At 35.9% G+C, this 18,303-nt stretch overlaps 2 protein-coding genes across 2 annotated transcripts in view; one reads left to right on the top strand and one right to left on the bottom strand.

Annotated features, from left to right (window-relative positions):
- Positions 1 to 10,680, bottom strand: part of LOC127859001 (nucleolar protein 16-like) — a 44,197-nt gene extending 33,517 nt beyond the window's left edge. The window contains 6 exon segments of the mRNA XM_052396389.1: positions 3,897 to 4,011; positions 8,068 to 8,174; positions 8,421 to 8,502; positions 10,253 to 10,361; positions 10,585 to 10,610; positions 10,612 to 10,680. Coding sequence (XP_052252349.1) covers positions 3,897 to 4,011; positions 8,068 to 8,174; positions 8,421 to 8,502; positions 10,253 to 10,361; positions 10,585 to 10,610; positions 10,612 to 10,665 — 493 coding nt within the window. The 5' untranslated portion in view covers positions 10,666 to 10,680.
- A 4,081-nt stretch (positions 10,681 to 14,761) lies between these two features.
- Positions 14,762 to 16,374, top strand: LOC127859002 (uncharacterized). Its single transcript, XM_052396390.1, has 3 exons — positions 14,762 to 14,955; positions 15,613 to 15,848; positions 16,177 to 16,374. Exons 1-3 carry the CDS (start codon positions 14,867 to 14,869, stop codon positions 16,284 to 16,286), a joined length of 435 nt encoding a protein of 144 aa, XP_052252350.1. The 5' UTR covers positions 14,762 to 14,866; the 3' UTR covers positions 16,287 to 16,374.
- Positions 16,375 to 18,303: the final 1,929 nt, after the last annotated feature.

Raw genomic sequence — 18,303 nt, forward strand, 5'->3', positions numbered from 1 at the left:
TGCGTTTGCGACAAGACTGTTTTCATACTATATAAAGCAGTGATGTTTTCATTTCATACGTTTATTTGAATACGTATAACATATGAAGAGAAGAGCTTGTGTAAACGCACGTGGAATGTGTTAAAAAGGATTGCCTATTGTTCAGTGGAATGTGTTGCAGTCATTGACAGCACTAAACATTAACAAAGTACACTTGTATGAAGGTTTTGTTTGTGCCAAGCATATTTTTACTGGCAATCGCGACAGTGAAAAAAAATGTTTTTTGAAACAAAGGAATTTTGGGAGTAATGAAGTTACCAGGATGAACCATGAACTGGGAATTGTTGTTATCTATGTTAATCAAATTATACACACCTTTTATTGAATAAATGGCCATTTAAACACCAAGCGAACTATAAATTAACTTAAAGAAACGTTGAATTCATAATTTTCGACTCTGTTAAGATTTTGTTGCAGATAATTTGTTACTTATTGCACAGGAAGTTTTGTCTGACAGTTTTCAAGTTAATGAACGTCCTGATTACATCAGATTATAATATGTCTATGTGTATCATTTGTATCACACACTTGTATTTTGAACAGTTGGTTTGTCTTGTGAGTGCTAACTTATTTATATCAGATGTATATAAGAGGACCTTACAGTATTATGAACACACCAGTATTACTTATTCTTTTTACTTGAGCATAATCTTTTATAATCATTTGTTGTTACAGCTCTTGTTTGCGACTGTTATTTGCTTGTTTCTTATATGTCAGACTGTGATCACATGAAGTTTGGAAATAAAGAAAATTCAAAAAGCAGTTAACACCATTCTGTTCTTACCTATGTATCAAACAGTTAGAAGATTAATGAGTATGTTTTACTGAAATTACATACCTCAACTATAGACACGCACATACTTAACGATACCAATCAAATAGCAAAATTGGTGGACAAAGTTTGAATGTTTTGTTAATGTGACATCCATATAATGGTTTCAGAATTCGTGCACTGGAAAGTAAGAAGTCAAAGTATACCGTTGGGTTACTCTATAACTACCGGTACGCAATGAATCAAAGCGTTCGAGTAGGGGAAAGTTGACATATTTTGTCCAAAATAAAGAATACGCCAGGAATAAATCATTTTGCTACACTTTGAAACAATGAATGCTATGGAATTTTCTCTACTAGCAAGCATCCTACATTCATACAGAATATTACTCTTAACAGAATGCAAGAATGACAATTTTAACATAGTGTTAGACATTCTTTGTTCGGTAAATCTTCAGTGTTATTTTTGGCCTTTGGGAGATAGGTAAGTCTTCGGATGGGGACATTTTATGACGAAAGGGGATAGTTTTTCAGATATGCATTAGTACATGTTTATTTCCAACTTTGCTAAAGATCATTAATGAAATGTTTAGCTAAATGTACTGAATTATAATATGATTTAACTTAATTAAAATTGCAAATTCACAAATCAATTATCTTATACACATGCAGCTAGCCTACCTACCAATGTCAATGACATACCCAAGCTGGACCACCTGTCCCAAAAATATATGAGCATGATAACATTACTTTAATACCTGTATTGCCAACGGTATTTAACCCCCATATTGTAAATGATGAATTTTTTTTTAAGTTAACAGCATGTGGCTTGGCGGTATGCATGTACAAAAACAAGCCTGCAAAATGTTTTACTTTTTAATAACAACATACCATAATAATAACTAGAAATGGTGTGGCAGAGGCCGACGCGTATCCCCATGCCGCATGTTTGACCCAGGGGCGCCCCAGGGTTGGTAATGGGGCCATGCATAGTTGAGATTGACTGTATTGTCTTAAGAGAAGTTCAGAATCAATTAAAAGTGAATCGGTGTAGAAATGAAGAAATTATAGTAAAATGCAATTTTGGGTGGGCGTGGCTAATGTGGGCGGGGCGCCCCAGGGTTGGTATGGGGCCATGCATATTTGAGATTGACTGTATTGTAATAAGAGAGGTTCAGTATCAATTCAAAGTGAATAGGTGTAGAAATAAGGAAATTATAGTAAAAGGCAATTTTGGGTGGGCGTGGCCTATGTGGGCGGGGCGCCCCAGGGTTGGTAATGGGGCCATGCATAGTTGAGATTAACCGATGGTCATAAGAGATGTTCAGTATCAATCTGAAGTAAATCGGTGTAGAAATGAAGAAATTATAGTAAAAGGCAATTTTGGGTTGGCGGGGCTTTTATGTGGCGGGGGAGCCCCAGGGTTTGTTTTGGGGCCATGCATTGTTGAGATTGACTGTATTGTCATAAAAGAGGTTCAGTATCAATTTGAAGTGAATTGGTGTAGAAATGAAGAAATTATAGTAAAAAGCAATTTTGGGTGGGTGTGGCCTATGTGGGCTGGGCACCCCAGGGTTGGTAATGGGGCCATGCATAGTTGAGATTAACTGTATTGTCATAAGAGAGGTTCAGTATCAATTTGAAGCGAATCGGTGTAGAAATGAAGAAATTATTGTAAAAGGCAATTTTAGGTGGGCGTGGCCTATGTGGGCATGGCTAATGTGGGCGGGGCGCCCCAGGGTTGGTAATGGGGCCATTTATAGCTGAGATTTACCGTATTGTCATAAGAGAGGTTCAGTATCAATTTGAAGTGAATCGGTGTAGAAATGAAGAAATTATAGTAAAAGGCAATTTTGGGAGGGCGTGGCCTATTAACGTGGCCTATATGGGCAGGGTGCCCTAGGGTTGGTAATGGGGCCATGCATAGCTGAGATTGACCGTATTGTCATAAGAGAGGTTCAGTATCAATTAGAAGTAAATCGGTGTAAATATGAAGAAATTATAGTTAAAGGCAATTTTGGGTGGGCGTGGCCTATGTGGCTGGGGCACCCCAGGGTTGGTAATGGGGCCATGCATAGTTGAGATTGACCGTATTGTCATAAGAGAGGCTCAGGATCAATTTGAAGTAAAACCTGTGCAGAAATGAAGAAGTTAATGTTAAATAACATAAAAAAATGAGTGAAAATCTCTGACCCGGCCACGCCCCAACCCCCATAACTTTTGACCCAGGGGTCAGATCAAATTCTGTCACTGTTGCACATATGCTCATAGCTACCATGTTTGTAAGTTTCAAGGTTTTAGTGCTAATAGTGTAGGAGGAGCTGGTGGCAAGGCCGGACGGACAGACAGACGCACATCACCAGAATATCCCCACTTTTTCTCCGAAAAACGTGGGGATAATGAACAAACATGTAAATACACGATGCATAAGTAATGAACACTGAACATTGCAAAACATACAGTGAGTCTACATAACTTATATGTCATGACTTCAAAAAGCATTGTTTAAAGGATGAAACTACCCTCCTCTATTTGGATACCCTATATTCTAGTCCTTCATTACAGGCAAATCAATGAAATCTGCAACAAAAGTCCCGACCATAAATTGTGACTGACAACTTCATGTCAATTTATTCCCTTTTATCAGACACAAAATGCCAACAGAGACTTTGTTACTTTATTTCCATCCAAGATGTCTTTGTATCTTTCTATTCCACATCTTCCCTCAAATAACTATCACTTCCAAAGAAGGTACAAACTTTATTGTTACAATACTCTTTAATATAAAAATTATTTTTGCGTTGCAGATATAAATTTTTATAAAATTAACATTTTTCCAACATTTTTCTAATGCATTTTTAACCCAGATCGTGTTACCTCCAATCTGCTGCACACATAAAACACAGCAATCTGAATATACATGTATATAAAAATATAAACTGCACATTTGCGAGACATCTTTTCAGAATCCTATCAAATAAGTCACAATACTCCAGGAAGGTGAGACACTTCCTCCCCAAACAAATGTGGGTCCAGCTTCGATATGTCATTGACTTGGTCACAACACTGCCGCTATGATTTCTCACCTTTGGACTTGAGGTATTCCTCGTACTGGGAGGGCGTGTTCTTGAACATGTTCAGCTTCTTCTTGATCTGCTTTGGCGTCTCCTGGTAATGATTCCTCGGGTCTCTGGCCATAGCCTGCAAACACACACCAGTGACATGTGAAAACAAAACACAAAACAGTAAAATATGATAACAAAACACAAAACAGTGAAATATGATAACAAAACACAAAACAGTGAAATATGATAACAAAACAAAAAAGTGTCTTGTAAAACAAAGAGCCATAGGCTGCAAACACACATCAGTCTCATGTGAAACAATGAGTAATAGCCAGCAAAAAAACATGCATTATAAACTGCAATTACACACCAGTGTCAAGTGAAACCTGAAAGTGAAACCAGAAACCAGTTTAACTCTACCTTTCAGATGCCCATTTTGACACGTTTGTTAGAAGTAAAAACAAGAGATGTGTTTGTCAGAAACACAATGCCCCCTAATGCGCCGCTCTTTTTTTACCTTTGACCTTGAAGGATGACCTTGACCTTTCACAACTAAAAATGTGCAGCCCCGTGAGATACACGTGCATGCCAAATATGAAGTTGCTGTGTTCAATATTAAAAATGTTATTAAAATTTATGTTTTTTATATTTTGACCTTTGACCTTGACCTTTCACCACTCAAAATGTGCAGCTCCACGAGATACACATGCATGCCAAATATGAAGTTGCTGTGTTCAATATTAAACAAGAGCTGTCACCATAGGATGACTTATGCCCCCTATAAACGTTTGATAGAAGTTATGAGCTTTTTTCGAAACCTAAACGCAGATTTCAAAACCTAAACACGGACCCTAAGTTCAAGGTAAAGGTCACAGGGGTCAAAATGTTTGTGCGTATGGAAAGGTCTTGTCCATATACTAATGCACACCAAATATGAAGGTTATATCTCAAGGGACATAGAAGTAATGAGCATTTTTCGAAATCTAAACACAGATTTCAAAACCTAAACGCTGACCCTTAGTTCAACGTAAAGGTCACAGGTGTCAAAATGTTTGTGCGTATGGAAAGGCCTTGTACATATACACATGCATACCAAATATGAAGGTCATATCTCAAGGGACATAGAAGTAACGAGCATTTTTCAAAACCTAAATGCAGATTTCGAAACCTAAACGCAGACCCTAAGTTCAACGTCAAGGTCACAGGGGTCAAAATTTGTGTGCGTATGGAAAGGCCTTGTCCATATACACATGCATACCAAATATGAAGGTTATATCTCAAGGGACATAGAAGTTATGAGCATTTTTCGAAACTTAAACACAGATTTTGAAACCTTAACGCGGACCCTTAGTTCAACATCAAGGTCACAGGGGTCAAAATTTGTGTGCGTATGGAAAGGTCTTGTCCATATACACATGCTACCAAATATGAAGGTTACATCTCAAGGGACATAGAAGTTATGAGCATTTTTTGAAATCTAAACGCAAAGTGTGACGGGAAGACGGACAGACAGACAGTGTTTGCATTGTACTTGCTCCCATACTAGACCCGTTAGTCACGTGACGCTTGACAGACGCTGCATACATGCATGGTGTGAAATGAAAACAAAGGCAGTCAATTGAGCGTGTCTAACATAATCTTCGATAAGATGCGTATCATTGGAGATTTATGACATTCTTTGCTGGATTATAGTGTGGATTATAGTGTGCAATAAAAAATTGGCTATTCAATTAACCGAAATATGCCATATTTCCTATCAGAATATGTTGAGTTTTTACAACGGGAAGAGATGTAAATGGTTTGGTGTTTTCAATTTCTATTCAATTAACCGAATTATTCGATTATCCGATATTCAATAAAGTGGAATCTACTGTATCAAGGAAACAAATGTTCTGACCAAATTTCAGGAAGATTGGACCAAAAATGTGACTTCTAGAGTGTTCACATGATTTCACTATATACATATTGAGAAAACTGCCCCACCCCTTGGCGGCCATGTTTTTTCACTGCTCTGGACCACTTTCAAACTCATATGAAATATCAATGATACAATGTTTTGACCAAGTTTCATGATGATTGGCCAAAAATTGTGACTTCTAGAGTGTTCACAAGGTTTCTCTATAGCCATATAAGGAATACTGCCCTGCCCCCTGGCGGCCATGTTTTTTCAACAGACTGGAACAATTTTTGAACTCAACCAACATATCATTAAGACAAACATTTTGACAAAGTTACATGAAGATTGGGCATCAAATGTGACTTCTACAGTGTTCACAAGGTTTTTCTTTTGTTTGACCTAGTGACCTAGTTTTTGACCCAACATGACCCAGTTTCGAACTCAATCGAGGTATCATTGGGACAAATGTTCTGACCAAGTTTCATGAAGATCGGACAATAAATGTGGCCTCTAGAGTGTTCACAATGCAAAATGTTGAGGATGGACACACAACGGACGCATGATGGACGACGGACAAAAGGCGATCCCAAAAGCTCAGCATGAGCACCTTGTGCTCAGGTGAGCTAAAAACAATATACCCCCGATCTATCGATCCTGGGGCATAAAAATCAAATTCAAATAAACACTTTTTTTTTTAAATCAAAGTTTTAAAGGCTGAATTTCAAACCCCAAGATACTGATTAGCAGCAATGAGCAGCAAACAGCATAAAAGCTAAAAAGAGTTACTCGTATGCTGTTCTAGTTTTATGCAGGTTGCATAGCCATTTTCACTCTGCTTGTGAGTAGGAAAGGGTTAAGCTTTAAAACTAGACATTAGCAAAACAGTGATATTATCATGATAAACAAGGCATTCATTAGCTTAGTTTCAACCTATTTATTAAAGCTTCATTAAATAAAAAGCCTTGGGTTAATATAGACACACGGAAGTTGTCTGCTGGGATTAACCAGTACTTCAGCTACAGATTGTGAGCACTCCCCGTGGGATTCAAAACATTTTTCATAAGAACAACAAAGCATAGAATTCTCAAACAACACTTTGACCTCATTTGCACACTTTGTTCATTCAATAATTATTGCATAGAAGAAGATGTCAAAGGGCTATTGCATAGATAACAATGTAAAAGGGTTCTGTCATTAACCAGCCAATATTCTTGGGCCAAAGGGCTGGGTACCAGTTTACTAAGCAACTTAGGCACATATTTTTAAATTATTGAATTTCATTTATTTCAGATTAATGCAAATTAATTTTTACTTGCAAGGTAACATTGTATTATGAATTTCATTTAAACATACCATATGTCAATGTAGCAAGAATTTGAAGGAACTATACTGACTTTAAAATATGTGCGTAAGTCTACAAATTATGTAAGTAGCTTTAGTAAAACGGTACCCTGACGCTCTTGCTACTTAAAATATTCAGGTTGACATGTTAAACAATACTTTCCTTTCTTAGGATAACAGCTCTCTTAAACAAGGCGTTTTTCTCAAGTCATTCAATAAATATATGATTAAATATTTTAAAAAAAGTAGATTGCATGAAAATAATGTGTAATCAAATTCAATATCATTGTAAAAATAAAATTGTAATTTGCTTCTGTTAAAAAGCAACCAACATTTTTTATATGAAAATATTTAAATAACCTGCATGTTAACCATATGGCCCTCTATTTACATACCAAGTTACATCAACCCAGCTGAAGTACTTTTTGAAAAAGTCACAAGATCCAGATTGAGTTTTCTATTTTTGCTGTAACCGCATCAACAACAACTTTTTTTTGGAAGAAGAAACTTTGACCAAAAAAAATGTGCATATCGCCTAAATGGCCCTCAATCTACACGTTGGTTTCATCAACCTAACTTAATCACTTGTTGATTAATTGCATGGTCCAGATTTACGTTTTTGCTTATTTCTTAAACCATAGCATTTGCATTTTTATTTTCAGAGAAAAAAAGCCTGCAATTACATGCTTAGAGCCCATATGACCCTCTATAAACCATTGAACCTACTTTTAATTGCTTTTATATCAGTACTTATAGGTAATTGCACTGATAAAGAATTTTCCGAAAGTCTTCACTTCTTTATGAAAGCCCAATTCTAGTTTTACCGAAACAGAAAAAAATATTTGCATAATCCCCACATGGCCCTCTTTCCACATCCATATAGCTTAAAACCTTTTTGAGTGACTGAAAAATCCAGATTTTTGAAAAGTTTTCACTGTTTTTAAAGTTCCATACCTTATAGTCCTCGCCATATTTGTCAAGCAAGTAAATGCAATACTGGACATCAGGTTCTGAAAGCTTGTTGGTTTTCTTGGCTGGTAAACTTGCCTCCTTTTCTAAGGCTGTAAAGGATTTAACATGTTCATCATTTAGAGCAAAATTGTACTTCTTACGTGATATTTAAATACTTGGCATGAATTAAGTAAGGCAGATTTGTTGAATTTTTGTTTTCATTCAGATGAGTATTCAGTTAATGAATATATTACTTTTATCAATAATTTCTTATAGATATATTTATTTTTTTTTATTTTTTTCGAACTGTTTTATTTCTTTCCTTTCTTTGTGTTTTTTTTTTCAAAACGAATTACCTTTAACAACTTTCTCTTTCACTGGCTTCTTATTTAGTTTCTCTATTTCTTCAACATTTTCTACCTCTGGCGTTAAAAGTTCCTGAAGTAAATAATAGTATAGTAAACAGGAGACAAAGAGAAACACAGAATAAAAAAGTTCAGGTTGCTTTTTATTGTACACATTTAAGGAGTAATATATATCTTGAAAGTATGATTGGTTATACAAAACAAGTAAAATAATATTATTTTGTTTTCTTCTTTTTAACTAAAAGAAGAGATCCATGTACAAATACGTGACTGCGCAGGGGTTTTTCAGCACTGTCTGCGCCTCCGGAAAACGCAGGCGTTCCCAAAGCTAACGGACCCGATCCCAAACCGAAATTTAAAAAAAAAATTCCCAATTTCCCCCAAAAAAAAAATGTTTCTTTTTTAGAAAGAAGTGTCTTTTGACTTATGATTTTTAGATTATTAATGTTCCAACTCGTCCAGCTGATGTGTATCATATCAAAAAGTACTGCTGTGGTTTAGCCAGGCTTCAGAACCATGAACCTGCTGTGCTCCCCATTACGCAGCACATGCACACAAACCAAACTTACTCATCTGATGCTTACCTGCATTGAAGGTCTAGACATGAATGACAAAACATTGGATGAGCTGTGTGATGCTTTCAAAAACAGAAAGCAGAGAACAATTATGCTGTAAGTTATGTGACTAACCAGTGTTTGTTTTGGTAAAAAATATCTGCTATAAGTTTTTGACTGTTCAGTTCTTATCTCAGAGTGTAACTGTAATTGAAAAACCAAATTGCAGTACTTAAATAAACGTTGAACATGCCCAATATTGCATGTGTTTATATAATAATAAAGAAGACAAAATAACAAATGAAAACAAATTTATTTATTAAACCACTGACTTATTTAAGCATGATAAATTCACAATGTTTTCCCAAAATGAGCTGTTTCATCGAAGCAAAAATTCCCAAATTGGACAATTTTGTCGATAAAAAATTCCCAATTTGGTCAGACTCCTTTTCCCAAAATAGGCAGAAAAACCTCTGCTGCGGTTGTCATTAACAGTTGAAGGCTTGGGTCCATGTTTTGCTAGGTAAAAGAACTTGACAAAAAAAACAGGTGAAATGTTTGGCATTGAATGACTTATTCCTGAAGAAACAGTCCCAAAAACATTTTTCAATGTTTGATGGAACTTATCATGAATAACAGGTAATTATTCATGAAAATACAGACTTGTCTCTAACTGTTTACTGTAGTTAGGGAAAGATATAGAGTGAAATTGAAGGGGATGTGCCCAGCTCCTTTTGTATTCCACAGTTTTGCCAAAACAAAAAAATCTAAAAATCTTTCAACATTTAACACGTTTCTGCAAATATTTAATGACAAATAATTAGACATGGATTAAAAAACTTATTCTGTGTTTCAGTTCAGTGAGATATTTCCTATATTTATTAAAGTTTAAGATAATGTCTACATCATTATTCTGTATTACAATCTGCCCCTTTTCAGCAACATTAATAACATGATATCTTACTATTGATCCTAGATATTTCTTTTACTGTAGGTTACATACATACTAAATACAGGCTATTAATATATCCAATTTGTTAACAAAAATTGAACTTGGTAAAACTGGTGGAATTGAATTAATATATTTTATTAATGAAGGCTTGTGGTGATGGAGTAATATACAGTACCAATATCATATCTGAATCTGACACACGTAATCAAGCATTTTCTAAGTCAGTCTCTATACATTCCAATGAGTAACACATCATGAAAAAATATACCAGACTTTGGCATGACACTGACATTATTAGGTATGGGTATGCATACTACCTTAGTTGTCTTAATTCTGAATGTCTTGTTGGGGTCCGAACACAACCCCATGTCTGCCATGTTCTTGTAAACTGATTTCCTGTTATCCCAACTTTCCTTGATTTCTTTGCTAGATGAAAGGATTGCGTATGTTATTGTTTTAATCATAACACAATAAAATTATAACATTATCAGCAGCCAAAAAACTTTTATTTATATATGTACTCAAACTTATAAATAATTACTATGAGAAACCTGAAAACTTATTTATAGAGAATATAGTCCGAATTGAACGAGCTGTCCGAAATCAGACATTTACAAAAACTATTAAGAATCAACAGTTATACACTTACCAATGAATTGCAGGAAGTTTTTTTCGACTTTTTCCATAGTTTCTTTCTGTCGATATCATAATTATACTTTTTCCTCGCCATTCGTTTTGTTACTTTACCCATGATGAAATTTGTTTACAAACAACACGTGTTGTTATATTTTGCATATACAGGCTAAAAAACACATATATTTGTAGGTTACAAAACAGGTAATAATGTATCAATACACAATGAACTTTGGAGTAACCGTGGAGTAAAAGGGTTTATTATATACAAAATAAAATATATGACAAAATTTTCTACATAATGCATAATACTATCAGCATTTGCGCATTTTAAAAACGATGTTCATTCGTTTGTATAAAACCTTTATGATTTCGCATCCAGTATTTTATGAAACCGACTGTATATTTGATAGATCTATAAAATATCAGAGATGCATGTCCACATAAACTGCATACAACTTGTTTTTGTTGTAAAGAGGAAATTAACTTTCATAAGAATGCTACAATACAGTACATCATATAATCTTTGTGCAGTTCTTCAGGCATTACAATTAGACACACAAAAAAAAAAACTCACAACACAACTTTATTGGGAACAACTAACTGATTTAAAGAGGCCTTTTCACGTTTTGGTAAATTGACAATATTAAAACAATGCTTCAGATTCGCAAATTTTCGTTGTAGCTAGGATATTTGTGAGGAAACATTAACACTGAACATTTACCATGCTATAAAATATCCATTATATGCATGTTTCGACGATTTAAAAACCTGAAAATTATAAAGCGTTGCCAGTCGAAACGATTGAATAATTTTAAGAGTTCTGTTGTTGTCGTTATATTTTGGGATACTAAGATGATTCCATATATAAAGTATAAAATACATTATCCATTGTACAAGCACAGATGGGCGAGTGGTCTAATCGATAGACTTTTACTCCAGGGGTCAGTGGTTGGTGCTCATTTGATGGTTACATTTTTCTTTCTTTAATTTGATTCTTGTGTATTACTCGAGATTTTTAGATTACATGTGCACAATAATCAATATAAAGCATTTAATGACAAACTTCAATATTTGCAAAAAAATTGTGAAAAGGCCCCTTTAAAACGGACAAGGGCAACACGCATAAAAAGTGTTCGATCACAGTTTGTGCAAAACTGTTTAACAATGCAATAATTCAGTGTCTAAAATTTACATACATCGGGTTTGGAGAATTATGGTATTAAATGGGATATTTCACATATTTTTCGTGTTTTTGAAAAATATTATTAAATTAATTTTCGAACACAACTGTAATAGTTTGGAAGTTTAAATAGTTATAATAACAAAGAAAACTGAAACAAAGATTCTGCCCTGAAAATCGAACCCGGAACTTCCAAAAGAAACTGCTTATTTTGTTACCAATACAACACTTAGGATTTGTATCTAAAGCATAATTAAATCCTATTAGGTAAAATACGTTTTTTATTACTGAAAATCAAACTTAGAAGAACTTAACTAAAATGATCACATAACGCGGCATTTGGATAAAAGATGATATTTTTCCAGCGGTGCTGTCGATCATTGTGTGTGTGTGCAAACGTAGAATAAATCTACTGTACTGAAATAAACAGGTACGGACCGAATGCCTCATCAACAGCATACATCGTCGTATAAAGATCCTCAAATGTAACGGCCTGGTATAAGAATTGCTTCTATTCTTACCATACACAGAGCAAAGAGATGGAAATATTGCCATTTTTGTTAATTCTCTCACTGTTCGTAACTACGGGCGCTATGCTGTTTGGAGGACATTGTGACATGACTCCGGATAATGTGAGGCAAGCATTTTGTTATGGCAACATATGTTATCATATGATAAAATGATCCTTGTTCTGAGAAAACTGGGCTTAATGCATGTGCGTAAAGTGTCATCCTAGATTAGCCTGTGCAGTCCACACAGGCTAATCAGGGACGACACTTTCCGCTTTTATGGTATTTTCAGTTTCAAGGAAGTCCCTCCTTACCGAAAATCAAGTTTAGTCGGAAAGCGTCGTCCCTGATTAGCGTGTGCGGACTGCACAGGCTAATCTGGGATGACACTTTACGCACATGCATTAAGCCCAATTTTCTCAGAACAAGGGTAAAATATGTAGTTGTCTTTTCGCGCAAATGTTATCTGAATGAATGGTAAAATTGGACATTCAACATTCTGAAAATAGTATATAATGTATTAGCTCTATTTATTATTAAATTGAACATATGTCAAATAGTCTATGATTACTATTACAACTTTATCTAAGGTTGTCTATCAAATCATTTGAAGTCAGTGATGAAATCAGTGATTGCACAATACAACCACGTGTTACTATAAAGCCAAATAATGGACACAGGGCGCGTATTCCCCCACCCTTTTTTTTAGACTTTAAAAAAAGAATAGATTTAGAACAAAGAAAAATACATCCATCGTTTGAATATTATTATGTAATAAACAAACTGTTCTACACGCAGAATGATGTGCTGGTAGAAATAGTTGGTAAATACCATGTTTAACTAAAAATATGTTCTTGAATTATCAAATTTAAAATATTCTATACTCTTAGTCTTAAGTCAAATAATTGTTTGGTGAATACATGACTTAACCTGTTATTAAAAAGGCATTCTGTTAAACAGAACAAATGGTTCAAGCCCGAAGATCGACGTTCCCAGCGATTGTCTGAACGGGACCTTCCTGTGGGACTACCCCCGAGGCAGCGCGTTCATGTACTTCCATGACTACCAGCGTCTCACTGCCGTCTGTTTTACCGACTTGCTAGGTGGCAGCTTTTTTACCATCACTGACGTCACTGCCGGTTTTCCTGCGAGGCATCTGCCGCGTCTTAGTGTGAACGGTGATTTTATTATATTATTGTATGTTCTTAGTTGATGGTTTCATAGAAAGATGCTTTTACCTCTTTTGGTCGGTTGTGTGCTTGTACAACAAAGGAATGATACCTCTGAGATGATGAATAAGCATGAATATCAATATTAAGCCTATTTTGCTTTTAGCTGCAATAAAAAGCGCATGTTCATATTAACGATTTAAATTTCGCCTTGAAGATTGATTATCAAATAGACTAAGAATGCAGAAATCGTTATTTAAAGCATAGTATGGTGTGCAAACGGGTGACCTGGCTTAGACAGTTATTTCATAAATAAATATCTCCATATGGAAAAACACTATAAATAAAGCTATCTACTGTGTATAAGCAGTTTTTCAAACGAGTTACTCAATACAAAAAAAGTATTGGTTCTTGTAGAAACTAAAGTTTGCACAAACGCCACGATCTACAGTCCTTTGGCCATCCGAGTGGACGCCCCATCGACGCTGGTCTATATGGGAGAATTCGCCTTTCGACTGTTGTTCACCTAACAGCTACACACACGTGGAATAACAAATGCTTATACGCAATAAAGGAAAATTCCTGACTTCTTTTGCTACGTGTGCAAAAATATATAAGTTAGCAGTCACGTTTAATGGACATCGCCCAATTATATCTGACACATCGAGTGAAGTCTTGACTTTAAGTACAAATAAATAATAAATAAAATCTTGTTGATTGGTCAGCTGTTAAACTATTTTGCATAATTTATCATGGACATGTTTTCTGTGTTCATCTAAGGCAATTGTCAAAGCTTTAATCTCAATAATTGTATTTATAAAGAATGCTATTCTGATCTCGTAAACAGCGCGCATTTGACGAGTATTGTAGCCAAACAGTGATCGCACTATACATGTATTTGTAGTGCGAAAACAGGATAGAGCTCCACGGGAAGTTCTTAAACCCAGAAGAAAAAGAAAAAAATCCCCCACCCTGCGTTGTTCCCCTGTTGTTAAATAGTTTTGCTTCATCGATACGGCGGTCATTGTGATATAATATTGTACATACATAGAATTTTCTCAAACATTTAAATAAAACAAATGCTTTCATTTTGTGCCGTGATATACAATTTATAAACTAAAGCACAATCCTAGATTATTCTGTTACATCGTCCGTCCATATGTCTTAATCACTTCGAGGAACTGGCGTAATTAAGTACAGCGTTGTCTTGTTTTGTTCTGGATTGCCGATCCTGTCCTTTCAACCCAACCTTATCTGAAAGCATGTGTAAATAAAGTTATTAACAACATAATGTAGAACATCACAGCGATATATTTGAGGTCTAGACAGTACACAGAAGTAGAACAACAACATTATTTAGAACATTATAGCGAGATATTAAAGTCCAGGCAGTGCACAGGTAAAACAATATCCGACAAAGTCTTTGACGGAAAGGCCATGTTTCAAGTCATTTTATGCGCGAGTATTTTCGCTCTTTCTGGAGGGCTGATGTTTGACGATGGCCCTTGTGATCTGTCACCAAACGGGTATGGACTGCTCTATTTTGTATTGACTAACCCATTTACGCGGAGTGGACTCTCCCATCCTTCTAAATTGGATCAATTTATTTCCAAAATTAGCGATGTCTAGTACATGTATATTTATTTCTATATTTAGAATATTTCTTACAGAAATTTCTTTATGCAAACAGCGCAGACCCAGATGAGACGCCGCATCATGCGGCGTCTCATCTGGGTCTACGCTGTTTGCAAAGGCCTTTTTTTTCTAGACGTAGGCATAAATGGTTAATCACAAGATCTTATGTAGGTGCGATTATCACGAAGAGTTATTTTACATAGATGTTGTTATACTCGATTGTTCAATTCTAAAACATGCACGGCATTTATTGTTACTTTATTGTACGTGCAATGCAGCAGTGATTACTTTCGGAAAGCTGTCCGTGACATTTTAATTATATGAATAAAGGTACAAAAAGCTTTTCGTCGACTCGATACATGCGAAATTCGTGGGAAGTAGATCAAACTCGAAATGCACGCGTTTAAATGTATGTACTATTTGAAATCAACTTTATATGTGCGTTTTTTTAGTAACACAATGTGTTTAAAACACATGAAATGATTTAACAGTGGCAGATTAGAAACATAACGTGTGGCATATACTTTCTATAATGATATATCTAAAAGCATGCCAGATCCGGACCACTCTATGAACTACAAGATCGAGGTTCCGAAGTCGTGCGTAAACGGTACCTTCCGCTGGGACTACCCCAGAGGCACAGCGGTCCTCTATTTTGCAGACTACACTAAGACCACCACCGTGTGCTTCCGGGAACTAGTGGGTGGGTGGGATTACACACTGACCGACTTGACGCCGGGGCATGGTAACGCCACTTTGCCCCATATTCAAGATAGGGACAGATGTGAGTAAACCAAGAAAGTTAGAAGGAAGTTGGTTTTGTCATTATGCAGTTACACATTGTATACAATGCCCTTACTTTTCTTCCTTTTTGTCAATGTTTCTCGAACAATGACATTGAGTGAAAAATGTGCACTAATGTAGATTTATATATATCAAGTTTCATGGTCTATACAAGTATTAATTATTTGCTTCAATCACGTGAACTGTATTTCGTTGTGACGTTTTGTATACGATGTTTCCTATTTTTCACGGCAATACAATTAGGGGTCAATACAAACACATGATGTGATCGCTTCTTAGAAATGATAAAGGACGACTCTCCATTTCAGCAATCCCTATTTGCACGAATTCAACCTTCGTTGATAGCCTGGTCATACAGGTGAAACCGGACCACCTAGTCTACGTGGGAGAATTCATCTACCAGCTGAAATTCAAATGAAATGTGTCGTGCTCAAATACGTTACTTATATACTAGTATACGGTTAGCGTTCCAAATAAACAACAGTTATTCTAACGGCGGTAAATTACGTATATTTTGTTCATCTCTGTTCACAACATACCGTAGTATATGGTAACATATTGCGTTTTTATCTTCATAAAAATCTGCTGGAAGCAATTGATTTCTTTCCGATATTTTTTTTTCGTTAGCAGATAAAAAAAAGGTGCGAATAATACACTTATGATGTTAAAGGGGCCTTTTCACAGATTTTGGCATGTTTTGAAGTTTGTCATTAAATGCTATAAATTGATAAATGTAAACATTGGATCTAAAAAGCTCCACTAAAAAAATCAAGAATACAATTAAAACAAGAGGGCCAAGATGACCCTAGTTCGCTCACCTGAGAGGAGTCGGTTCATTCAATCTTTACCAAATGTCAAACTTGACTTAGATATTGTCCAGACAAACATCCTGGTCAAGTTTCATCATTATTTCATCTGCGAGTCATGATCAATGTACCTATGAAGTTTCATGATCCTAGGCGTAAGCATTCTTGAGTTATCATCCAGAAACCATTTTTCTAAGTTGAGTCACCATGACCGTGACAGCCATTGTGTGAATACGTTTTTTAGCACTGTGACCTTGACCTTTGACATGATAATCAATAGGGGTCATCTGCGAGTCATGATCAATATACCTATGAAGTTTCCTGAACCTAGGCATAAGCGTTCTTGAGTTATCATCCTGAAACCATTTTACTATTTCAGGTCACCGTGACCTTTACCTTTGACCTAGTGACCTGAAAGTCAATAGGGGTCATCTGCGAGTCATGATCATTGTACCTAATAAGTTTCATGATCCTAGGCATAAGCGTTCTTGAGTTATCATCCAGAAACCATTTTACTATTTCAGGTCACCGTGACCTTGACCTTTAACCTAGTAACCTGAAAATCAATAGGGGTCATCTTCGAGTCATGATCAATGTACAAATTTACCTATGAAGTTTCATGATCCTAGGCATAAGCGTTCTTGAGTTATCATCTGAAAACCATTTTACTATTTCGGGTAACCGTGACCTTGACCTTTGACCTAGTGACCTGAAAATCAATAGGGTTCATCTGCGAGTCATGATCAATGTACCTATGAAGTTTCATGATCCTAGGCCTAAGCGTTCTTGAGTTATCATCCGGAAACCATTTTACTATTTCGGGTCATCGTGACCTTGACCTTTGACCTAGTGATCTGAAAATCAATAGGGGTCATCTGCGAGTCATGGTCAATGTACCTATGAAGTTTCATGATCCTTGGCATAAACGCTCTTGAGTTATCATCCGTAAACCATCTGGTGGACGGACGGACCGACATGAGCAAAACAATATACCCCCTCTTCTTCGAAGGGGGGGGGGCATAATGAGAAAACTGCCCCTCTCCCAGCAGCCATGTTATTCAACTGACCGGAACCATTTTTGAACTAAACTCTTGTATCAACGAAAAAATGTTCTGAGCAAATTTCATGAAAATTGGGCCAAAAATGTGACTTCTACTGTGTTCACATGTTTTCACTATATACATATAGAAAAAATGCCCCGCCCACTGGCGGCCATGTTTTTTCACCGATCCCGACCATTTTCAAACTCGTCCGAGATATCAATAAAACCAACATTTGACCAACGTTCATGATGATTGGGCAAAAATTTTGACTTCTAGAATGTTTACAAGGTTTCTCTATAGCCAAATAGGGAAAACTGCCATTATATACATGTAGAGAAAAATGCCCCGTCCACTGGCGGCCATGTTTTTTCACCGATCTCGACCATTTTCGAACTTGTACGAGACATCAATTGAACCATGTTTTGACCAATTTTCATGATGATTGGACAAAAATTGTGACTTCTAGAGTGTTTACAAGGTTTCTCTATAGCCAAATAAGGAAATCTGCCCCGCCCACTGGCGGCCATGTTTTTCAACGGATCGGAACCACTTTTCAACTCAACCAAGATATCATTAAGACAAACAT

The sequence above is a fragment of the Dreissena polymorpha genome, chromosome 14, assembly GCF_020536995.1.
Source record: "Dreissena polymorpha isolate Duluth1 chromosome 14, UMN_Dpol_1.0, whole genome shotgun sequence".
Taxonomy (NCBI): Eukaryota; Metazoa; Mollusca; class Bivalvia; order Myida; family Dreissenidae; genus Dreissena; species Dreissena polymorpha.

Coding starts and splice junctions, on each gene's coding strand:
- LOC127859002 (XM_052396390.1), top strand. CDS start 14,867: ATGTTTCAAGTCATTTTATGCGCGAGTATTTTCGCTCTTTCTGGAGGG. Junction 14,956..15,612: donor TGTGATCTGTCACCAAACGG/GTATGGACTGCT, acceptor TATATCTAAAAG/CATGCCAGATCCGGACCACT. Junction 15,849..16,176: donor TATTCAAGATAGGGACAGAT/GTGAGTAAACCA, acceptor TCTCCATTTCAG/CAATCCCTATTTGCACGAAT.